The sequence below is a fragment of the Salvelinus namaycush genome, chromosome 30 (genome assembly GCF_016432855.1).
Source record: "Salvelinus namaycush isolate Seneca chromosome 30, SaNama_1.0, whole genome shotgun sequence".
NCBI lineage: Eukaryota > Metazoa > Chordata > Actinopteri > Salmoniformes > Salmonidae > Salvelinus > Salvelinus namaycush.
Window position 1 is genome coordinate 18220983 of NC_052336.1, and position 25777 is coordinate 18246759.

Consider the following 25777-nt stretch of genomic DNA (forward strand, 5'->3'; position numbering starts at 1 on the left):
CCAGGGAACCCCCACCCCCCCCTTCTATTGGCTCTTGGCTAACTCTAACCCTTTCCCTAACCATTTCCTCATTCTCCTAACCTGTAACATTAGCTCTCCTAACCTGCCACATTCATTATCCTAACCTGCCACGTTAATTATCCTAACTTGCTACGTTAGTTATCCTAACCAGCCACGTTAAGTATCCTAACCTGCTAGAACAAGGGTGTAGCCAGGAGCCGACGGGGTTTCCATGGGTGGCGCTTCCCTGGGCGGTGCTCCCTTGGTGTTTTTTTTCCTGGTCTTGCCCGAAGGACTCGGGTCGCAGTCAGACCATATTGGAAGGATTAGATTATCGCGTTTTTAGCATAATCAACAATCAGATAAGTACATTTATAGAGACAATACTTTTCTCTGTTGAATTTTTTCTGTTGAATTTCTACACAAACTGTGACATGAACTTTTGCTCCCTCAACGTCCACAGGGTGGTGCTGCTGTATCAGGGTTTGCTTGTGTGTACCAGTCTTTTGTGCCAGTCTTCCAGGCTCTCCCCTAGGCTCTTCTTGTACATGACACACGGCTGGTGGACAACACTGCATCTTGTAACTCAAATTTCTGTGCTTGTTGGAACTTCTTTGGTCTATTTGAACCGTTGTCAATGCAGGTCAGACCAGAGCTGACTACTAAAACAGATACAACTTTGTCTACACAATCCTTATAGTATTTCATTATGGGGAAGACATCATGTTCTTCATTGATTTCATATGTTTAAACACCAGATCAGTGTTTTATAACTCCAATTCAGCTCCATCCTTTGACTCAGTAGCCAGAGGTGTAAGAATTTCAATATCCCCATCTTTGTTTGACCCCAAAAAAGGAGAGTGGAGAAAGTGAGGAGAGAGTCTCCAATCCCAGCCCTATACCCAGAACCAAGCCCACTAACATCCAGTTTGGTAGCAGCGCTGGGGGAGAAAGTGACATGGAACAGAGTGCTCCACCGCCGTTTGATCACCAACCAGCACTTTCCAAAGACATTACAGCCCCATTCCTCTGGCTCTCTAGTGGCAGGTTATCATTAATGTGCTTGTGAGAGCCTAGCTGAGGTGACAGCAGGGGAATAGCATGCTTTCATATCCACGGGCTGGTCCACAGGATGCCAGCCTGTTTGTGCTGTAATTTAGCTCAGAGGATGGGAAATAGTGGGGTAATATAATGACTAGTTTGTGTGACCATGTAAAAGCATTCATCAGAGAGCGAGGGGATGGAGAGAACAGCAGATGAGAGAGAAAAGACACATTTACATTTATTTTGCTTTCAAAATGTTGCCTTGTATTTCCTTGTTCTCGCTGAAAAAAAGAGTGTACAATTTAGTTTTTTATTAATTATGTTTAATATTATATAAAACACTCTACATATATTTATTTTAATGAGTATTGTAAAAAGTCCTCTGTGAACACGCAATACTACAAAAACACCATATAAAACATCTAAAAAAGAATAAACAAAGACTGTTACCAATAATGTATATTTGAATTACCGTGCCACCAAACAGTTGAATTTAGAAAATACAGAATGACAAAGGGGTTTAGACTTTTTTTGTAGGTGTTCACTCTCATACCCAGGACTAAAGTACCAGATGTACAATGTTGTTATTTTCTCTGCATACATGTCAAGAAAATGAATGAAAAGCCCATGGATCCCTGTAATTGAATTATAGAACCGCTTGATAATGGTTTGTTCTTTGATTATCGTTGATTATTATTATCCTCCTACATTCAATGAACTGTCAATTCAATTAGACCTGCTTAATGATCTGTTGATCTTCACCAATAACAAATAAACACACTATCAAAACCAATCGTAGGGACATTTGTCTGCTGTATTATTTATTGTTAGTATGTACAAAATGCAGACACATTAATCATTTTATTTAGTACAGAGCTTGGCAATGGGAATCTGCATTTTTGTGTCTGTGTGACATTATCATGTTTTCTTATCAAATCAAAAATGTGAGTTGAGAAAGGAAGGCGTTCTTGCCAAAATACACATCAGAACATCGGCAGTAAACTAAGTGAATATAATGGCAAGCAGACAAAGGAAGAAGTAGGCTATTGCAATGATATGGCACTAGAGAACAAAAATACACTTTACATGCATAACAGTGTATGAATGAATAAACATATCATTCATAAATTAAAGTGTAACCTGTCTCCAAGCATATTTTATCTATTTAGTTATTTTGGAATTTCATCCCTGAAAATCAATCCTCCAGCTCTGTCTCCCTTAGCAACAGGTTATAATCCATAGTTACGAGAGGCGGTTGCTAGGCGCGTTGCCGAGATACAGACCATCACTGCTACGTGGGAGGCCACAGGGTCCTTGATGATGGCAGGGAGACCAGGGACTGGTGACAAGAGACATGACAATAATGGTGGGATCTTTTTGTGTCTGTAAAATTAATTATGTGAGAAATGGCAGTGGAAATGCCTTTAAGTGCAAATATTGATCTAATTACCATCATATTGAAGTTAACCTGGAGTCATACGATGATATGGTGTGTGGTCCTCCCACTATGACTCGAGAAGCCATGCAGTTTATTAGGCTACAAATGAATGGGCTACCAGCTCTCACAGTCTTACATCAGAATAAGACGTTCATCCATGTTATTCAAACGCCAAATCTCGAAGTGTTTAACGTTAAGTTAAGGTATTCATTCTGAAATGTTTAAGGCTAGGGTTAAGTTCAGGCATTAATTCCGAATTGTTAAGGTAATGGTTAAGGTTTGGGATAGGCTTAAAACAAAAAATATTAAAAACAACTTTCTTTAGCTGGATTCAAACTTGCAACCTTTGGAATCAAAGGCAGATGCTATCGCCCATTCGCAATCCCTATCCACAACGCCCCAGCAAACCCGAAACCTACATGAAGGTAATAGCACTTTCTACGTTATCTACCGACGTCCTCAGACATGGATGGACGTGGAATACTGAGTTGTATCACGGGTGACCTGACTTGTATCACGGGTGACCTGGCTGGAAATAAATTATGATGAACTTCACAGGGTGGTGAAAGTGCACGGTGATGTTGATGCTCCTTTACAATACATTTCGAGGGTCTTATTCTGGTGATGTGATCAACGGTTGACTGCCATTTGACAAATACAAATATTCTTGCTCTTATCCATAATGTTCTCATCATGTAGACTAGCCAACCCGCATAGCCTGCCCGCACTGTATCTGTGAGCTGTTGGCTAGAGCGCAGGTGCCAAGACCGGAGCAGGCGGATTTGATTTTTAACAACAGTTTTTGTGACCAAACTATCCGTAGAGTTGAACATGCGATGGAAACACATTGAACTTTAGGTTTTTATTCGGAACATGAAAACATAAGCAAAAAAGTACATGTTGTGTGCACTACATTATCACCCATTGACTTTTATCCCCCCAAAAAGGAACGTTTGGTGGAAACACCACTGTTGCGAAAAAGCGCATATATTCTTTATGCAGGTTTTAGAATATTCGCATGAAAATCTGTTGATAATGATAACCCAGATAGTGTGGGGACAGAATTGTAGAAAAACACAAAGGATAAAGTCAAACATCAATATGGACAATCTGCTGACCTTGATTTTCTGAAAGATACCTCCGCTGCTATTTCTGTCTGTGTGTGTTTGTGTGTGTGTGCCACAGGTGGCTGGTGGCAGTTTATTAGTAAGACAGGACACTGCTAAAATGATATTTCCTCTAACTTCTTCACCGAGGAACACAAAGTCTCAGAGAGTCATCCAGACTCCAGCACTTCAGAAATGTATAAAGATAAATGTGTGTTTCTCTAAAGTGTAACTGCACAAACACTGATGCTGTGACATTGGTCTCACCATTACTCAGGGGAGTTTTAAAAAGCATGCAACAAATGTGTGCATACTGTATACCCTCTGTATTATTATTAATATCTATGATTCTTGTTGCATACACATGGACCAGAGGCAACAGTGGAGTCAGTGATCCAACCATGAAATAACAGTGTGCGTGTGCATTTGATGTGGATGGGCAAGCAAGGCTGTGAGTGTCTTCATTTGTCTTGCATTATCTTTGTGGAAGAAGCACCAGTTACTCCGGTCATGACAAAGACATCTGGAATTACTCCAGTAGTCTCTGTTAGAGCATTGGCCCAGTAACCAAAAGGTTGCTGGATCGAATTCCTGAGTTGCAAGGCAGTTAGCCCATTGCTCCCCGGGCGCCGAAGATGTGGATGTCGATTAAGGCAGCCCCCTGCACCTCTCTGATTCAGAGGGGTTGGGTTAAATGCGGAAGACACATTTCAGTTGAAGGCATTCAGCTGTACAACTGACTAGGTATTCCCTTTTCCCTGATAGGGCATATTAAAGTTGCAGTCGGAGCTCCAGTATTTCGCTCCATCCCTCCCCATACTTCCCTCTAGGTGGCAGTAGCACTATACTCACACCAGGGCCGCCCGGCCTCTGCTCCTGCTGAGATGAAAGCCACAAAGCTAAGCCTTACACAAACTGCATAACCATCACACTCCCTTATTTCTCTTTAGGACAGGGTTTAGACATTTTAAAGGATATTAGTATGATGGCACAAGATGAAAAGCCAACCTAAGGTAACACTCTGAATGAGTCTTCAGCTCTACTCTACTACTATTCAAACATGTTATGTCTTAAAGGTCCAATGCAGCTGTTTTATCTCAATATCAGATCATTCCTGGGTAACAATTAAGTACCGTATTGTGATTGTTTTCAATTAAAATGATCAAAAATAAACAAAAATAGCTTCTTAGCAAAGAACAATTTATAAGAACTTTGCTAGGACTGTCAGGGAGTGGACTGAGTGGAGAGGGAAACTGAAAACTAGCTGTTATTGGCAAAGAGGTTTGGCACTCTCTTTGTTATTGGTCTATTTACAAATTGACCACATGGTGATGTCACAAGGCAGGCCAAAACTCCATACCAACAAAACAGGCTGACATTTCAGGCAGCCTTTTCAAATAACTCCGACACAAAAATGGTATTAGCGTAATTTTTTAAATGTCATAGTATTATTCCAACCACATAGTGTGTAAATATATATATCACGTTTTTGACTGCAATGGGCCTTTAAAAACAGAAGCATTGACAACATGGCACGTTTGTGTACATTTTGGGTTCAACATGTTTTAATTGCGTCTTTATTTTACTGGATGTGGAACATCATTATGCAGTTCTTCTGTTTGAGTACAGTTTTCATGTAGAAACTGAACGTGATATTAGTCTTGGTTGGTTGAGATGATGAATTACTTCTCTAAACCTTGAGAAAATTGAGTAAACAGTATAATCATTTTACTCTTTCAAAGACGAAATAAGCAGTGACTCGTGTGAATGAACTGATTTTTTTCATTACTAACCTGAACAGAGAACACCCACTATATAATGAAAACATGGAATAAGATACTGTATGTCTCAGAATAAATGAGAGAAAAAAAACACCTGGTTAAAATTGTTACAAAATATTTCAAATCAAACCAATATTTGTGTGGGTTGAGTTGTAAGATGGATCAATTATAGAAAATATATTAGTGAATCATGCAAGCAATTGTGTCCAAAAAACAAACATGGTAAAAATATTTAATTATTATGTACATAGAATACTCATGCCACATTATACTTGATGTAAATCTACCCAACAATTTACCCAACAGTCTACCCAACAAACTACCCAACAATCTACACAACAATGGTTAAATATATATGAAAAATGTGAAGCAGGGAATATGGGCATATTTCTCTCCTATTCAGGAGACAGTAACTGTTGTCCCCCCCCCCCCCCCCATGAGGCTGATCATGGACTTGGTTGGGAGGAGAAGAAGATGCCCCTGTTCTATTGGATCCCCTGTTGGATGGGATGGAATGGCTTCTCTAATTGGTTTCAATTCTTAATTGAAATGTCATAAAAATGCATCAGTAGATGTGCTGCCACAATTACCTCATGCAAATCTCCTGATGAATTGACGTGTGGGGCGTAATTGCAGCTGTTAAAAAATGCAATGATTTCTACTGGAATAACATCAATTCAAATCAGTTCACGCTGTTGCTTCAACCCGTGGAAAGCTTTTGTCACCGCTCAGTTTCCTGTTCCCAGCACACTGATCAAAATAGAAATGCAAACACTTGCACCCGTTCACAATGGGGGTACATCAGATTGATTTGATTGGTAAGCTTTTATATCATATGTACTATATCCATTCAAATGACCTTTTGTAGTAGAAATTGTAAGGGAAGAAAATAAATAATGTTTTTGTTTGTACATGTTTCTCATTATTAGTTATGAGTACTTTATATAGAACAAACATAGTCTGTAGGGAATTCAAAAGCACTTGTATGAATGTAGAACACACACACACAAGCACGCACATACACACTCTCTCTCTCTCTCTCTCTCTGTCTCTTTCTCTCTCTCTCTCTCTCTGTCTCTCTCTCTCTCTCTCTGTCTCTCTCTCTCTCTCTCTCGCTCTCTCTCTCTCTCTCTCTCTCTCTCTCTCTCTCTCTGTCTCTCTCTCTCTCTCTCTCTCTCTCTCTCTCTCTCTCTCTCTCTCTCTCTCTCTCTCTCTCTCTCTCTTTGATTTTGCCTTTCACCAAATGTTCTGAGCATTATCTGTCAGGCCTGATGATAGAGGGTGGCAGGCCTGAAAGAAAGGGTTAAAGCATCTTGTGAGTTTTTGCCTACCACTGTAGTCATAGCAACAAGTTAATAAGTATCTTCTCTGATCTTCCTCTGTTGCTTTGTGCAGGTTGCTAAGATACAGATTGCATTCAGAGGTGCAAACATGTTCTAATAAGAAGAAGAATGAACTTTAAACACTGTAAAAAGATTTAACAAATATAAAAACATTAGAGTAGAGCTATCCTATTAGAACTATCCGATTTACAAAGAAATGGTTGAATTGAACCAAATGTAACAGTAACAAAAAAATAAACAATAGTTAAACTAAGACCATCATTAATAATGTTTTGTGCATTATTCCTAGTTCTCATTGGTCTAGAAAAAATATATTAATATAAAATACACTTTAATAATCTTCTACTTCGGCTAACAACCGTCTTGCACTACAGTAGACCAGTAGGATAGTTTCTAAAGGTAAACCGACCAATCAGATGATTTGGTAGTCTGTAGTCAAGCCTGTTCCTGGATACACACGGTGGATACAAGGGCAAAGTAAAGCGTTGCCTCGGAGTTGCATCATTCTCTTCGCAGGTCTATTAGCAGGCATAGTCTGCCTAGCTCCTTATGAGACCCACTCAGAAAGCAGAATTAGACACACTTCCTCTAGTGCTGTGACCTTTGTGAACCGCTGCATCACGAGTTCTAATCCAAGGAGAAATAACCACGTCTGAGCTATACTGGGGCATTACAGTAGTTGGTATATCTTTATTCCTTTTGAATTACTGTAACACAGTAGAAAGACAGAATTTAGAAGTACAATATTAATAGTCAATGAACCTACCTAGATTTTTTGGCAGATAATATTAAAGATATGGTTAATCACATAAAGATATCTGATCTGTGTACTTACTTCCAAAATAATCATTGTAAAAGACATATATGACTAAGACCGCACAGCCCCGCACTTGACACCGACTTTTTCCTTCCCTACCCATTTCCTTGCCCTTCAAACGGCGGAGGCCTTTTATCATAGGAAAACGTGCATTGATTGAAAAGACAAACGGCATCCATACTGACACAGCAAACAAACAAACAAGCAGCTGGAAGCTGTGAAGCAACGGTGGGGGAGTGTTTGGGTTGTTTTGGATGATAACGCCTGATCCCTCTGTCCTGTGTCATTGTACCTCTCTGTCCTCTCAGCTCAGCCAGCAACAGGCAGACAGGAGGACAGACAGAGTAACTCTACCGCCTGCCGTGGAAATGTCCTGTCTGTCCCTAAGACACACTGTCCCTCATGTGGACTATTGTGTGTGTGTGTTTGCAATTTCCCCCAGCGTATGAGTGTTTATGAGTGTGTGTGTATAAATCAGTCTGTGTGATTAAAGCAGGATAATTAGAGAATAATGAAGCCTCAGTGTGATTTATGAAAATAGATTCAATGTCACAGCTGAATAGTGGCAGGTTAAATGACACTGACCCACCAAATACCAAGAGAGATTTGAACAAAGACTATCCTGAATACAAGCGAGAGGCTGGAGACTGGACTGGGCCGGGGTGGGCCTGAAGGAGGGGTAGTGGGATGTGTTGGCTTCGAAGCGAGCCAGAGGACCAATGCGGCCAGGTGGTTGGGTTTTGGTTTATTCTGCTTACATCTAGAGAAGAAAGAAAAGCAGCTCTACCTCTCCAATACTGATTAAAAGCCCTGTTCTCCCACCGGGCTTCAGGCTAGTCTGGGTTCATTCAATCTCCGGCTTGATTACTCGATTGGACTCATTGATTGGAGAGGCACTTTAATGACCTATTGTCTCAAGTGTTAATCAGTTGTTGACAGACAGTTCTCTCTCGGACCAGCGGGGCTCGCTGAGACGGTTGGCCAGAGAGGAGAGGACCGATGTTCACTGGACTTACTAGGGCTGAATGATTCAAGGGCTATAAAAGCAGGAAGCACGTGGACCATGGACGTTCACGTTGGCCACATCCCTCTGGAGCGCCACCGTGCTTGAGAGTGACATCATCGTCAGGGAGGGGGCGGGGTTTAATGAGTCAGATGTACTTGGTTCGTTGTGCTCAAACCTTTTGCACTCTCACTCGTTTTATATTTTATCGTTATGTTTTTACCACCCTGTGAGTTACCCTGAAATGAGAGAAAGATTGAGATATAAAAATGGGGGTTGGTGCATGGCCTCTCTGTATGCACATTTCATTTTGTATTTATGGAAACTCTGCAATTGCAAATCACATAAATTCTAAAGAAATGTGGAACCTTGTAAAATATTACCTAGGGGATAGAGACGGGGGGATTTTATGAATAAGGTCCACTGGTGTAAAACTGAGTTAGTGACCAAGATTTGGAATGGACCAGCAAACGTAATGTGTTCAGCTGTATGGCTAACGCAGTGAAAAAAGAATGGTGTCATTAGTGATCATCCAAACCCCAGACCTTACAGATTTGCTCAAACAATTTTCTTCATCCAAAATGACAAATTGTCCCTAATGTATAATTATTTCTATTGAAAAAAGTGCTAGATGAAAAGCACTAAATGGGCTTGGATATCAATTTCTAATTTGTATTACCCCCATTTAGTCACAGTTTTCCTTTTGAAGCCCTGTTGCAAAGAAAGAAAGAGATGAAAAGAGAGTGACGGAGAAGAAAAGTGACAGGTACTTAGAGGCATAGTGAGTCTGTGGGTGTGTGTATGCATACATGCTTGTCCCCCCATCTTTATTACCTGAGACAAAAGAGAAATTAGTTTTGACACAGAGTGGCTCTGACTGGCCGTGGTGACATTTGGAGGAGGTGACGAGGGCTGCCACTGCAAAAGACTGTAAACTTTGACACAAAAGGATTGGGTGGAGTTCTAATGCAAATTGAGGTGGAGATAGAGAGAAGCTGTTTTACATCTTGATGACTGCTTGGTGAACATAATTTGAGCAACAATAAAAGCATATTAAGCAACACAATCTCCAAAGAAAACACCATACTTCTCCATAACTGCAGCAACAGAGATATGGCATGGCTGGTTGTTTTAATTATGGCATGTGGGGCCTCCTGTGGTGCCGCCTGTAGATTATGTCATATGTTGCCTTTTTAATTATAGCATATAGTATAAGCTGTCAGTCAAACTAACCTTGACGGTTAAGCTTAGGTATTAATTCGGAGTGGTTAAGGTAAGGGTTAAGGTTTGGGATATTGTTAACCTCAACGGTTAAATGTAGGTATTAATTCAGAGTGGTTAAGGTAAGGGTTAAGGTTTGGGATATTGTTAAACCTCAACGGTTAAATGTAGGTATTAATTCAGAGTGGTTAAGGTAAGGGTTAAGGTTTGGGATATTGTTAACCTCAACGGTTAAATGTAGGTATTAATTCAGAGTGGTTAAGGTAAGGGTTAAGGTTTGGGATATTGTTAACCTCAACGGTTAAATGTAGGTATTAATTCAGAGTGGTTAAGGTAAGGGTTAAGGTTTGGGATATTGTTAACCTCAACGGTTAAATGTAGGTATTAATTCGGAGTGGTTAAGGTAAGGGTTAAGGTTTGGGATATTGTTAACCTCAATGGTTAAATGTAGGTATTAATTCAGAGTGGTTAAGGTAAGGGTTAAGGTTTGGGATATTGTTAAACCTCAACGGTTAAATGTAGGTATTAATTCAGAGTGGTTAAGGTAAGGGTTAAGGTTTGGGATATTGTTAAACCTCAACGGTTAAATGTAGGTATTAATTCAGAGTGGTTAAGGTAAGGGTTAAGGCTTGGGATATTGTTAACCTCAACGGTTAAATGTAGGTATTAATTCAGAGTGGTTAAGGTAAGGGTTAAGGTTTTGGATATTGTTAACCTCAACGGTTAAATGTAGGTATTAATTCAGAGTGGTTAAGGTAAGGGTTAAGGTTTGGGATATTGTTAACCTCAACGGTTAAATGTAGGTATTAATTCAGAGTGGTTAAGGTAAGGGTTAAGGTTTGGGATATTGTTAACCTCAACGGTTAAATGTAGGTATTAATTCAGAGTGGTTAAGGTAAGGGTTAAGGTTTGGGATATTGTTAACCTCAACGGTTAAATGTAGGTATTAATTCAGAGTGGTTAAGGTAAGGGTTAAGGTTTGGGATATTGTTAACCTCGACAGTTAAATGACAAAACAAGAGGGATTGAACACTGGGATAGAACCCGCGATCCGCAGAGCTGTATCTTGTAGTTGAACCCATCCCCAACTACAGAAGATGGTAATTGGTGGACGGTAGGACGGTAGGAAATTACTATGGAAATAAAATGACAACTCATGCCATAATTTCACCATTTAGAATATGCAGAAATAAACCAGAATCGTCTAGACTGGCCTGATATTACTGTACATAAATTAACAGCTCCTCTGTATAAAACCTATACTTTCATATTCATGTCTGTTGTTATTTCTATCCTATTGAAAAGCAGAGTGGACATAATGGTTTAAGCATGCATGTCCACCTGTCCGTCTAGATCTATACCGAGCCCCTCGCTGGCTGTTGCTGCATCCTTCTCTTTAATTATCTACCCCTTTCAATCCCAACATCGTCAAGTCTCATCAATGCTTCTTCATTTCTGTCAATACCAGCACAGGCCTAAGCTCTCCACACCTGGCCAGTCACCATGGAAACCTCACCCCTAACAACAAAGAGCTCTGTAAGAGACGGCAACACTGTGTTCTCCTTGATTAGATATTGATTAAGCTTTTGTAAAACAAAATAGGATTAAAATGATTGGGCAGCTATGCTTACCCAGGGTCCACTCTAGACTTCCATTTAGTTATAAGCTTTTGTTATTTCAGAATCTACATGTTAAGAGGGATGGAATTCTCCTGTCACTTTAGAGACCCCTCCAGGGACAGAACGATGCACAAAGCAGCTAGTACTTTACAGGGGATTACACAGGGCTGTGAGTTATTCTAGACGGATCTCAGCCTTGAATAGACTATTGTGAACAAATAGAGGCTTTTGAGTGGCATAGCCTATGCTTAGTGTTTCCAACATGTTACCCATTACAAGGACATGATAATAGGCCTGGTTGAGGTTGTCTTGGAGACATGCTTGGGAGCCCTAATGGAGAAAAATATACATTGATGGACCATTAACATCATATGCTAAATGCATGCTAAATGACCAATAATAAGTCAATATTATTCAATAATAATATTATTATGGTGAATATTACAACATACTACGACATAGCCAAAACAACATAGTTACACTGTAAAAAAAGTAGTGTTGTTTTTACAGTAACTTACTGGCAGCCAGTTACTTGTAAGTTACTGTACAAAAAGGTTTGCTACTGTAAGTTCAAAATAAACTTTAGTTTAGCAGTACATCGTACATCGTAAAAACAGGATTTTTTTTTTTTTTTTTTTTTACAGTGCATGAAATCCTTATTAGCATACCTGTGTAAGCGGGATGCAGGATCAACTGGATGTTTTTTTTTTAAACTATTTGAGCAATTACCTATTTTCTTCTCTCTCATCTCTAATTGGGAATCCAGACTGTATCAACACACAGCACCTACCAAGTGTGTCTACTTCTCACTTATCAGAGAAGTAGGTGTGTGTCACCCTCATACATAAGAGGGAACTGAAGAGCTGTAATGTTGAGAGAACGGGGAGAACTCACCACACCTCTCCTCTCCTGCTTGAAAAAGTGGGGATCTCTTAATTGAGGATAACCATTCGGAGGAATTTCGAATTAACATTGTTGAAACAATCTGACCCTTTCTCGTAATAGTACACAACCAAACATAAAAACATCCATCTCTTTTATTATCTCCCCCATAACAGCTTTTTAAATGTATTTTTATCTTCAACCAGTCTTTAATTGGTATTCTACACTCTGAAGAGTACAGACGGAAGTGTGCTTGTAGTATTCTATCTTCTTTCACCCACACCCCTCCTTCCCCGAAAACAAACAACCAAAAGCCTGTTAGCTGTGTTTCATTGGCTTTAGGGGAAACAGGACAGATTGAGTATCGACAGTGGTAGCTAGCTGCAGAAGATTATAGCTCAGAGGCAACACTGTGAAATCTCAGGGGTAGGAGAGAGACGCAATCAAAAAGACAGAAATAATTCTGCAAAGACTCACTCGAGGACCTATCCAGTTTTGTCATGAGGAATCATGGACTGTCGGCAGCACAATGAGGAAGTCTCCAGGGACACAGATCAGGAGTCACCGTGTGATGGCTACGAGTTACTGTCCCAACTGGGCCTTTTGCTTTTTTATCGTCTGCAGATTTAACCACTATAAATCTGTTTCCACACCGATAATATTCTCTTTGTACCGGGGGGCAAATAAACAAGAGACATCTTTAGTGTCTGTGGGGACTATGTGGTCATTGAAATCCCTTGGGTGACATACTCTATTCTGGGATGTTGTGCTGTCCAACCAGAGATACTCAAAATAAAGAGTAAAATCGTATTTGGTTCAACTGAGTGTAACCTTTGAACTGGGCTGTGACGTGTGATGTGTCATGGCTGGTGTCCTCACTCTTTAGGGTTAACAAAAGCGGAGGAAAGTTGGTCCATAAGAAGGTCACTTAGTTACCACAGACAGGCTCAACGTTACTGAAGCTTCTGTCTGCACCACAAATATTTCCTTCCTTCCTTTTCCTTTGTTATTATGGTCTACGAGATCAAATTCATTGATTCGTCTATTGATCTTTTACTTCTTATTAGTCAGATGCTAACTCACAAAAATCCTTCGTGCACCTTGGTTTGTTTCAATTGTAACACCTCAGAGGTAGATGGAATATCCATTTCAGGTTAATCAATTCACAAATGATTCCTCTCCCACTCCCAATCTCCGTCCCATTTATTATGCATTATTCGTCCTTTTTAAACGATTTTCTACTAACCTTCTCATCTAATTTGTTATTCAGATATGGTTAGCACTATTATCTCAATTAATACAATGACACATTCTAAATGCATTCTGCGTATATATCAAATGACAAAAGGCACCACAAGATGTTTTACAGCTATACCAACCAAGGCCATGTCATGGCATGCTCTTCCAAGTTCAGCAGACTTTAGTTGACTGTAAATGATTGAATCAATAAAAGGAGGACAATGCAGGCTCAATCTTCTACAGGACTGTGCTTTATTTTAGTCTAAGCAGAATATAATGAACTAGAGAACTAGAGTTCAGGAGCACTATGGGAGAAACCACCCCGAATTAGGGAAAAACAGACCCGTGCCAACACTAAGTCAATTTACAGTTCTGTTTTGAGAAAATAAAGATAATCAACTAACTGTGTTCAAGTAAAAATGAGAAAGATATACAATTATATCTAAAATATAAATAAATCAACTAATAAGTACCTAAAATAAATTATGATAAAATACATAAAATTACATTTTTTATATGTCTGACAGAAGTCAAATCAAGTGGATGAAATGCGAGAGCGAAGCTGGGAATGTAATGTCTCATGAAGCAAAGTACAGTGGATGATTTTCGCTTTCCTTTATATCTTAATGGTTGCACAAAGGCTCTCATTTCATGTTTGATTAGGGCAACTCTGCTCTCTTGGTTTCATGTGGTAAAATTTGGTCCATGTAACCGATGGAAATGTAACTGTACTGTATGATCCCGTCCTTATTGGTGTCAGAAGTGGGATTGAGGCAAAACTGACACAAGGCAATCTTTACAACTGACAGCTGCATTTCAATTTAACAGAACCTCATCATCTCTGCAAGGAAAAACCAGAGTTTACGAACAATGGAAAAGAACTAGCATTGGCATCCCCAGAATACAATGTATGTGATAGGATTTTGAAGGTAGTACCATCAGAGAGAATGAATGTGTTTTAAGGCAGACTTCCCTCTTTTGATCAGTTTGGTGTCAAGGCCATGGGTTGACCTGAATAGACCAAAACAGTGTTGTGGAACTTTCAATCTGTTAGTGGCACATTTTCTTCAGTGGTTTTGGAGTCAACCACAGTTGTTATATACAAGTTAGTCTAGTAATGTTGAAATAGCTCTTAAGAAATTATGTCTGAGAGAAATGTCCCGCATACAGAGAAGATGACAATAAAAGAGATGTCTCTGATTCTTTTTCTAGAAAGAAAACTGAATTCAAGATGAAGAAAGAAATGATCAAACAAAGGAGAAATGTATGGCTAATAGACAATGATCATGGTAAATGACAGCTTATTTTTCAAAACAAATCTGACAACAAATGTTCTGAGGTTTTCCAAAAGAACAGAAGGGCTACAATGAAATCCTTTTGAACGTGCAATTACTTACAGCCGATGCGTCCTCTTGAAATTGTGTTGTGCAATGGATTCATCTTTATGAATCCCCATGACCTTTTATCATCTTTTACAGTCCAGTTTCTAAGTCTTGTACTGAATGTAAGAGCTTTCTGTCAACAACATATCTTTAAACTTGCCCATTTACAAGTAATTCCATACGGGATTGTGTAGCAAAAAGTCCCTTCAACATGTATCTTCAAAGCATATCAGAATAAACCTTGAGACAATGGGTCCATCCCAGCTTCAGCAGATAACAAAACAGAAAACATAAGAGAATGGAAAAAAAATAACCATTTACCAACATTAATATAAAATCCATTTTAACATCAGCGCTTCAATATACAAGAAAAAAAAATCTCTACTGTTTTTGATAAATTATTTCATAGTTTCCTTCTCGTAGTCAGTGAAATATATTAACTATTTCTTTCTTTTTTTTCAACATGATTTATTGTACGGTTGTCTATAAAGAAGCCTTAACAGAATTAAAAAATAAGCTATGTAATATGTACAAGAGTACCGCAGGCAGCTGTGTACTCGGGCCGTAAGGAGAGCAGAGCCAGGGGCAGGCCACAGAGGCAGGGAGATCTGCAGGGTAGTCATTCATTTTAGTATCAGTGCATCCGGCTCACCTGGCCCTCTCTTTTTCTCATCATGCACCTGTGTTCTGTGTTTGGATAATGTGTAAATATGTTTTCAGCTCCAATCTGGCAACCCCTCACCCCCTTCTGCCCATACCCGTGGAGCTGTGGAGTATAGCAGAGACTGGCGGGCGCCGCCCAGCCCCGGTGGCAAGCTAGCTAGCTAGCGACTAGTGAACTAACGGCTGCTGTCACTATCACCTGCTCCTCTGCACGGCACGGAGCAGAATGAGGGGCGGGCCTGCTCTTCACGTCTTTGAGGTCACATATATCCGTCTCATCAGCTCCGATTGGACTAATCCAATTAGCTAGTGCGCAGGCAATCTTTCAACTGTCAGAAATATCATGATGTGTCAGTGTAAACCTAATTAATGGATTGCTCCAGGCTGGAATTGAAGCCCTACTAAATCATCTAGAATCAGATCTCTGCTATCTTCTCCCTGTTATGTAGGGTGGTGTTCAGCTGAGGGTATAGTGCATATTCATTCATGTTTAGTCAGTAACCAAAAGGCCAAAAGGTTAAAATATCCCACCCCCTCCAAAGATTCCCTGCACTGCTGTGGATACGTTTTATAGTGACATCAATGTCCACACAGCCAGGCGACTACTATAGACAGACCTCTCTACTGTACAGTTCTTACTTCCTGACTCATTTGTTTCTGTGTTCTATTATTTACATGAAGGAATAAAAAATTCTGTCTCCATCACTTTGATTCGAATCTCCAGCTTTGTTGTCAAACATGATCCCACACTTTTCTGTGATTGACTGCTCTTTATGTTGTTTATGATAGGATCAAAGTCTTCCTTTTAGTGTCTTTTAAAATTGCATGATGACCTGATGGATCCAAGGCATTAATGTTTCGATGACAGACAGCACTCCCCGTGACTGACTGACAGTGTGATTCTGTCTCTGGCTCCCTCAGCTCCCACCATACTCTCTGCGCCTCTGGGTGAATACGCAGCTCTTATTCCTCCCCAGCCTGACAAGGCAGGCAGGGCCCATGGGTAAGGCAAGGCTCTGAAAGTTTCCACTAATCATGACATCATAGCGCCTGATGCCCTGAGTATCGAAGTGACTTTGTGGAGTTTCAGTTTAGCACCCAACCCCCCCTCCAAACCCACTTCACTTCCCCTCTCAGCTAAAATCCCATTTCCACGGCGAAAAACCCTTTTTGCCTTACCTAAGCGAGATGACGGAAAAGCTCTCCTCTTCTCTCAAAGCAGCATTTAAATGAGAGCCATTAATTTCTCCCTCCTGTCCAACAGGTTCCTTTAATTATCTCTCCACTTTCAGTCAATTACATTTCACTTCCTTTCCTTGACAATCACTGCTATTTTAGGGTGAGTGTTCTCTACACCCAGGGGCTGGGGTCTGCTAGACATGCAAGGCAGATCTCTCTTCGCTCACTAGGATTGGTTATTCAACCCATCCACCAGCTTCAGAGCTCAGATGATTGGTTATCTAGCCTCTTAGTCAACCTCTTCAGCTCTTAGGATTGGTTACCCTGCCCCTCTGTCAGCCTCGGCGCTCTGGGGTTTCTAACTCCTCACGAGGACAGACTTTATGGAATGCAAAATAGGAAGGTATTATAACTAGAGCCAGTAGAGGAGGCAGAATAACCAGAGGTTAAGAAATGTGAATAACTGCCTCACAGGTGCTAATGTTACATGAGAAGGTCAGACATTACAGTGACCGTTGACATGACCATAAAGATGTTTTTGTTATATTTTACATACAGTACCAGTCAAAAGTTTGGACACCTTCTCATTCAAGGGTTTTTCTTTATTTTTACTATTATCTACAATGTAGAATAATAGTGAAGACATCAAAACTATGAAATAACACATATGGAATTATTAAGTAACCAAAAAAGTGATAAACAAATCAAAATATATTTTATATTTGATATTCTTCAAAGTAGCTTCCTTTTGCCTTGATGACAGCTTTGCACATGCTTGACATTCTCTCAACCAGCTTCATGAGGTAGTCACCTGGAATGCATTTCAATTAACAGGTGTGCCTTGTTAAAAGTTCATTTGTGGAATTTCTTTCCTTCTTAATGCATTTGAGCCAATCGGTTGTGTTGTGACAAGGTAGGGGTGGTAAACAGATGATAGCCCTATTTGGTAAAATACCAAGCAAGAACATCTCAAATAAGCAAAGAGAAATTATTCCATCATTACTTTAAGACATGAAGATCAGTCAATAAGAAACATCTCAAGAGCGTTGAAAGTTTCTTCAAGTGCAGTCGCAAAAACCATCAAGCACTATGATGAAACTGGCTCTCATGAGGACCACCACAGGAAAGGAAGACCCAGAGTTACGTCTGCTGCAGAGGATAAGTTCATTAGAGTTACCAGCCTCAGAAATTGCAGCCCAAATACATGATTCACAGTTCAGGTAACAGACACATCTCAAAATCAACTGTTCAGAGGAGACTGCATGAATCAGGCCTTGCTGCAAAGAAAACACTACTAAAGGACATAAATAAGAAGAAGAGACTTGCTTGGGCCAAGAAACATGTGCAATCGTCATTAGACCGGTGGAAATCTGTCTTTTGGTCTGATGAGTCCAAACTTGAGATTTTGTTCAAACCGCAGTGTCTTTGTGAGACACAGAGTAGGTGAACGGATAATCTCCACATGTGTAGTTCCCACCGTGAAGCATGGAGGAGGAGGTGTGATGGTGTGGGGGTGCTTTGCTGGTGACACTGTCTGTGATATATTTAGAATTCAAGGCACACTTAACCAGCATGGCTACCACAGCATTCTACAGTGATACCCGATCCCATCTTGTTTGCACTTAGTGGGACTATCAACTGTTTTCAACGGGACAATGACCCAACACACCTCCAGGCTGTGTAAGGGCTATTTGACCAAGAAGGAGAGTGATGGAGTGCTGCATCAGATGACCTGGCCTCCACAATCACCCGACCTCAACCCAATTAAGATGGTTTGGGATGAGTTGGACCGCAGAGTTAAGGAAAAGCAGCCAACAAGTGCTCAGAATATGTGGGAACTCCTCCAAGACTGTTGGAAAAGCATTCCAGGTGAAGCTGGTTGAGAGAATGCCAAGAGTGTGCAAAGCTGTCATCAAGGCAATGGGTGGCTACTTTGAAGAATCTAAAATCTAAAATATATTTTGATTTGTTTAACACTTTTTTGGTTACTACATGATTCCATATGTGTTATTTTATAGTTTTGATGCCTTCACTATTTTTCTACCATGTAGAATATAGTAAAAATAAAGAAAAACCCTTGAATGAGTAGGTGTGTCCAAACTTTTTACTGGTATTATGTTTCCAAACAGACATAACGTGAGTTGAACTAACAATATCAATAACCTTTAATGTCAATCTAAATATTCTCATCTGAACATGAGTGGGTGGATTTCAGTCCTGCGTAAGGCGAGTCACTCCTAAGTTAACATTCTCCAGACAGCCTGTGCCTCGAGTGAAGGCCAAACAGGGCCAGAGCTGAGATGGGCTGAGCTGGCAGACTTTTGGAGTCAGTAAAAGAAGGAATAAAACCCACTTCTCATTTCTGTTGTTCCAGAGCCTGGCTTCACTACAGCTATTTCTGTTTTCACTGCATGTCACCCTAATAACCTTCCTCCCCTGTGTAGAAGAGCAATAAGAGTGCCCTCGTTCAAACAGCTCCCTGATTTAACATTGTCTAATCTAGCCTTCCCAAGCACGTTTCTGCAGCTCCCTGGTGCAGCAGAAAGGCTATATGAGCGTAGCACGTTAGCCAAGCAGGGAAAATAAGACTGGGCAGGGGATTGGACCTAGGCTGAACCTAACCTTGCTCTAAGTTGACTGTAGGGGTGTGCAGCATATATCTGGTGTAGGAGCCATCAGAGGGCTCATGGTGAGGCTAATGGGACTAGTCTTGCAGGAGGTGCTTTTGAAGCGGCAGAGAGACAAGCAAAGGAGATTTCATCGCTCACGGAACATTAGGTTTCCTATTGATTAATTCAGCATTACATAAATAATGAGCACAAAAGGGCTGTTGTGAACAACATGCATTCATATTGACCTACTTCACATGAATTCATGTGGCTTCCTAGTTCCTACATGTTCTGCTGACTTCATAACTGAAGGTTGAGTGTTTTTACTGTGTTTGAAGGGAAGCTGAGACAACCTACGCCCACTGTTTTTTCAATGGGCATCATTTTGATTCAAAATAACTACTGTGCTTCACCAATACTGTTCTTCCTGTTCTGAACAATATTCGGTGCTTTGCAGCTGTCCCGACTGTAATACTGCCGTGAAAAAGACAACATTTTTAGAGCAGGTTATTTTGTGGAAAATGGCGGCCTCTGAGGAGATTGTTGAGACACAATTAAGTGCTGAAAGCTGAAGTACAATAGCACAGGCCACCCGGCAGGCAGCTGCAACGGAGGAACTGAGGGTTTTTAAACGGAATAGTTGGTTGTCTGCTAACCATTTCAACCTGTTATTGTTCAGTAGCTTTTGTGCCTGGAGCAATATTTCAAACCTAGTCTCTTTTGCCTTATTTTCAACATAATCTATACCCACGCCAATCAAATATCCAACATGAATACCCAGAGTAGCTATGACATGGAGGGTTTCATCCTGCTTCCTGGATCCCATCTCCATCATAAATACGGCTGCGGTGATATCGGTGCCAGGTCAGCTGTCGGCATCCTTGCCAGGGAGCCGCTACAAACATAATTCTCTCTAATCTACCTTCTGTCATCACAGAGCATTCAAGGGACCATCCCCACTGTAATTTGGTCCAGGTGATTATGCAGATTACTTTTCACTTGGTTGGTGTTAATGTATAGAGCCTCACTATTACAACGTGATTAGAGGGAAAGGTGAAATAGCATGTCTAATACGGAGGAAGAGATCATCGAAGGCTACTGAAGCCAAACACTGAACTGCAGGTTGGTTTGAAACATTGTTCCAGGGGAACAGCTGAACAGCATAGCCTGGTAAAACCAGACTAAACCCACCATTGTCGAGTGCAGAGCTCACTCTGGTTGAACATGGCTATGAACAGCTAGGTTGGGGTTCTGGAAGGCATGATGGAACAGAACAGTGTCACTTCATAGCAGAGGAACACAAACACAAAGTCAGACGCTAACATTCATTACAGTAATGTGGTATGGTGAAATCAAGGATACAAATCAGGACAAATCCAAGAGCTTTTCGCTCACAGAAAAGAGTGGCATTGTGTTGTATTCAAGCAACTGGGAGAAAGAGAATGAAAGTCATGTGTCTTGATGTGTCTTGTGTGAGGCAGGCAGACAGGCAGGCAGGCAGGCAGGCAGGGCTTTCAGTCAGTGACTTGGAATGCGTCCGCTCTGCTTTGGAGAGCAAGTCCCAGAGGTAAACAGACACAGGCTGGACAGAAGGCAGCAGGTACCTAATACATGCCAAGTGATTCCTTATCAACCCTTCAATCCCATTCCCCAAGAGCTAGGCACCACAGATACATGGTGTCTGGGGGGGGGGGGAGGGGGTAGGCTGCGCTTGCTGTGGCTTTTGATTGCATGGATTTGGTCCCCGGGGGATAATTCCAAGCAGCATCACTTTAAAGGATAAAGTAAGATGAGGTTGGACATGCTGGCGTGGAGTAGAGCTCAGAGATCAGGGTTTGGCTGTTGACTTCTCCCACTCTCCTCTCCCTTTCTCTTCCCTGTCCAGCTCTGCCTCCCCCTCCATATGCCTTCAGTCAGCTCTCAGGGAGTTGTGATGGAGGGGGGAGAGCTGGTGTTCTACTGAGAGAACTTGAGGAAGTGTGGACAGTGAATGACTTGCCATCTTATCCTTCCTCGAGACTCATAGCAAACATATTGATCTGGTTTTCATAGAGGGGCCAGCTGCATCCACCACTGTAAAATAGTCAAAATAAAGGGGCTCGTGGACACTAAGTCAAAGCCTGGCAAGTTAAGAGTTCAGAGCTGTGTTTTGCTAGGCATGGATTGGCAGGGAGGAGCTGAATGATGGCTGTGGTATGGCTGTAATTCAGACTGTGTTAGGTTAGGTTGAGACGGATAGGTAGGTTTTTCCACAGGCTCATTATATAATATTTGAAAAAAAGCAGGTCAGGGAGGGGACATGTTAACAGTGGCATGTACATTATATACGACAAAGTTAAATGAGCTCTAAAAGCTTCCACTGTTTTGCCATCGATAAATCTAGTGTGTCTTTCAGAGCAAGTTCTGCTTGTATCTGTTCTGCAGCCGGGGAGATGAGGCGATGTTTCTCAATCTCACCAGAGCTTTAGAACGGCTTCAGCGGACATAAATATCCCTGGCCTCTCTCTCTCTCTCTCTCTCCCTCTTGCCTATAACATGGTTATTTTTAATGGGTCTATTTTTTTCGTTTACTCAAACGCCATGAGAGCCAATTCATTGTTATACTGTTGAGTCCACTCTTTTGGCAGTTTCAGTAGCTATCAACTCAATCATTTTCTTCTCTGCTTGCCTTAATTTTTGTCCATTAAGTCCATCTCATTTTCAGAAGCTTCTCTTTATGCATTTCCTTAATAACTTTTATAATAGCACACTCCCTGTCGTAATAATAGAGCTCAAAAGAAAAGAACACATCATGTCCGATTTGCTTGGTTTTTACAGTGGATTGTCGCTTGAACACAAAGGCTTGTGGGAAATAAGCCTCTCATATGTGCACCCTGTCCAGCACAGACACTAGGAAGGTCCATCTGTCTTTTCTCTTCTTCTTCCCCCTCTTCTCAAAAACAGTTCCTTTATAGCTGTCAGATAGTGCTGTGAGGGAGTTGTACACCATGATGAGGGACATATCCAGCAGCCCGACCGTAACATCCAAGAGAGAGACCCCAATGCCCCAAAGCCCACTGGGGCGGGACAGACAAAATGAATATTTTTTTCTTTTTCATCCCTCCCCCTTACTTTACAAGTTCAAGTATTTTTTTCATTAAAAAAAACAACAGCAAAAAAGAGCAAATCTACTTTCTAGTATTCTACATTTTCTAATCTACTAACTGGTGGCAAAACAGCAACCAGAACATAATAATCAACCCCTTTACTACGTTTCCTTGTCTTTTTTTCAATGTATACATTATTTCCTTTATCGTTTTATTCTTACTTAGGCCACTGGATATTGATTTAATGATTTATTTTGACTACTATTAAATTGTAATACTTGCAGCTACAAGGTAAGAGTTTTTTAAATATATATATATATATGTATATATATTTATATTCTTTTAAAAAGCGTTAAGTCCTTTGGTCCCTATTTCCTAAGGAATGATGCATGTAAATTCTCCTGGATTCTCCATTTCTCATCTTCTTTTCTCAGAGCTCGCCCTGTCACAGAGCACATCACCTGTGTAGGCACGAAAACCAAAATGGCAGCAGGCTGGTGTGTGTATATGTCTGTGTGTGTGTGTGTTTATGTGTGTGTCTGTCTGTCCGCGTGTATGTTTAAATTTGCAAATGCACATACGTGTATGTACACTGTAGGATGTCTGAGAGAATATTTGTGTGTGTGTGTTGGTCTGTATGTACGCATGTGTGTTTGGTAAGCTGTGTGTTTGGTAAGAGTGTGTTCATGTCTATATATACCGGTGTCAGTATGCATGCTTTGAGCATAATGTGTCTATAAAGGTTTTCCATCTTGTCTAAAAAACAGCAGCAAAAAGTTGGTCTCTGCAAAAAATCCTCTTCCACAGACGCCAAAGCAAAACAGGGAAAAGAGGCATTTGCAAAAAAAAAAAAAAGAATCTCCGGGTTCCTTCTCCTCCTCAGTCACCCAATCTTCTCCAGTTATTCTTCCAGCAGAATCAAGGGACCACCCTTCTTTCATGATATGTAGCAGAGCAAGAAGTCTTTGTACTTTATACTGCACTTGTGGAAATAAGGTGTTGTGGCCCTTCATCCTGTGAGAGAGAGAGAGAGAGAGAGAGAGAGAGAGAGAGAGAGAGAGAGCAGATTCAGTGAGGTGAGGGCACAGGGGTCTTGTTCAGGGTGCTGGCTCCTGCCAGGTTTAGCACACTGACAGGCACAGCTAACAGAATGGAAAACAGACAAAGGAAAAGAAGGAGGATGTCAATCAGATCTAGAAGGAAGTGGGCTGGAGGTGGAGGGGTTGTGTTTTACCATATGGAACAGATGTATGCTGTGACAGCACTAATCCAAAGGCGGTAGGTATTTAAAGCAACTTTACTCTCGCCTCAGAAAAATAATTTTACTAAACGTTAGCCTGTCATCTCTGTTAATTCCTCTGGTAATAGTCATTTCTGATCATTTGTGATAATAATTGTAAAAAATCCCAATGACAACCGAGGGAAGGGGGACGCTAAAGACGAAGGGATGTACTGAAGGTCAAATAGTAGCCCATTAATGATAATATTATGATGTTAAAAATTATTATTACAAAACTCCAGGGGGAGGAAAAGTTTATGGTCATCTTTTCATGTTTTTTTGTGTAGTGAACAAATTAAAAACGAATTCTCAAAACTATTAGAAAATACACCCAGAGCTATAATGTCTTCATTGCCATAGCAGTAGATATGAAATACATACTTTTTATGTATTTGTGTGCTTTTTGGCTCTGGTTGAATAAGCTGGAGTTACAGTTGGATGCAATCATCCTTAATGTGTACTGGCCCTGAATCCTGGTACAAAAAGACAGCCAAATCACAGCTAATCACTCTCACAGAGCCCACATGAAAAATATCTGACTTTGTGGAGCGAACATATGCCGCGTAAGTCTTTGTTCTGTTATTTTCTCCTGAGAAATGAGCTTGTTACCATTTTATAATAGATTAGCTATTTAACTGTGGGAGATGAGATACTGGTAACGTATTTCATATCTGCGGAGGCAAGCAGGACCATTAGAGATAAGCCTTTGCACTAATATACCTGATTATAGATGTTCCAGCTTTTATACAAAAACACCAGTAATTCAAAGTAGGCATCTACCATAGAAGTTCTAGAAGAAGAAGAACAGTCCATTTAAAACGTAACAGCTTGTATTTCCAGAGGGGAGTTTTAAGTGGAAGCAACTGATAAAGACCAAACTACAGGAAAAACATGTTTATATCTACATGGATAACTACCTACTTTCACACAAATGCACACACCCTGAAGTGGCCCCTCAATTAGAGAGAGACACAGCCACAGGGGAGACAGGCGAACCAAGAGAGACCTGAGCTACAGAGGAGACAGGCGAACCCAGAGAAACCTGATCCACAGGGGAGACAGGCGAACCCAGAGAAACCTGATCCACAGGGGAGACAGGCGAACCCAGAGAAACCTGATCCACAGGGGAGACAGGCGAACCCAGAGAGACTCAGTGCCCTGCTGGCTGGTTGTCCTGACAGACTGCACTTAGTTAAGTCAGAGATCTGTATATAATGACAAGATGTTCATGTCTCTGCCCTAACAATGGGAGTTGTTGTCCCAAAGGCAGGAAGGCAGGTGACAAGCTTCGGACCAAAATAAGCCCATAGAAATGCATGGGGCATATTTTTGACAGATTTTGGAGAGAGTAAAAATATTTGTAGATGATTCATAATGAGACAATAGTAACTCATACATGGAATGCACCAGTAATCTATTCAGTGCTAAAATAATTACAAACACATTGAGTTAATTGTTAGGCATGATAATACTGAAAAGACCAGACTAAAACAACACAAGCAGAGGATGCACCATTCATGGTATTAGTTTATTTGATTTATTTTTGATGGCGTTTGTGTTTGTGTTTGTGTGTGTATGTGGGTGGAGTCTGGCTGGGGTGTGTAAGGCTACGCCATTGCCTGCAGCTCTGCAATCACAATGTAATTGGTTAGCCCCCTCATAAATATATACATTGGAAGTTATCCTCATGTTAGGCAAACAAAACAATCACACCAAGTACTCCAAGTGCAGATGAAATGCAGAGAGGAGTGGAGGAGAGTCAACATTTTCCTGCACTTCTCTACAGTTTGTGGATGGATAGATGGATGGAGGAGATTTAAATGGCTGCACAAACACAGGGTCATCTTGTCTATCACTCAACTAGAGAGCTGGGGATTGACTTTAAAAAAAGGTTATTTAAGCAAAGAATCTGTCTTATGACAACAAAAGTGGGCATCAGCCCTCTTGGGTGAAGAAATGTTGGTACAAATTGTAAATAATTACAAAAACACTGTTGGTATACACAGTGCCTTCAGAAAGTATTCATACCCCTTGACTTCTGAATTCAAAAGTGATTGAATATATTTTTTTTATCTCACCCATCTAC

General features: G+C 40.7%; 2 protein-coding genes across 2 annotated transcripts in view; both read right to left on the reverse strand.

Moving 5' to 3' along the window:
- Positions 1 to 22327, reverse strand: part of LOC120024833 (ribonuclease P protein subunit p25-like protein) — a 44542-nt gene extending 22215 nt beyond the window's left edge. Inside the window, exon 1 of the mRNA XM_038969156.1 lies at positions 22199 to 22327. Within this exon, the coding sequence (XP_038825084.1) occupies positions 22199 to 22327 (129 nt within the window). The remainder of the gene's footprint in view (positions 1 to 22198) is intronic.
- Positions 22328 to 23320: 993 nt separating this feature from the next.
- Positions 23321 to 25777, reverse strand: part of LOC120024834 (CUGBP Elav-like family member 4) — a 51560-nt gene continuing 49103 nt past the window's right edge. The window contains exon 12 of the mRNA XM_038969157.1: positions 23321 to 23426. The gene's annotated coding sequence lies outside the window, so the exon portion shown is untranslated. The remainder of the gene's footprint in view (positions 23427 to 25777) is intronic.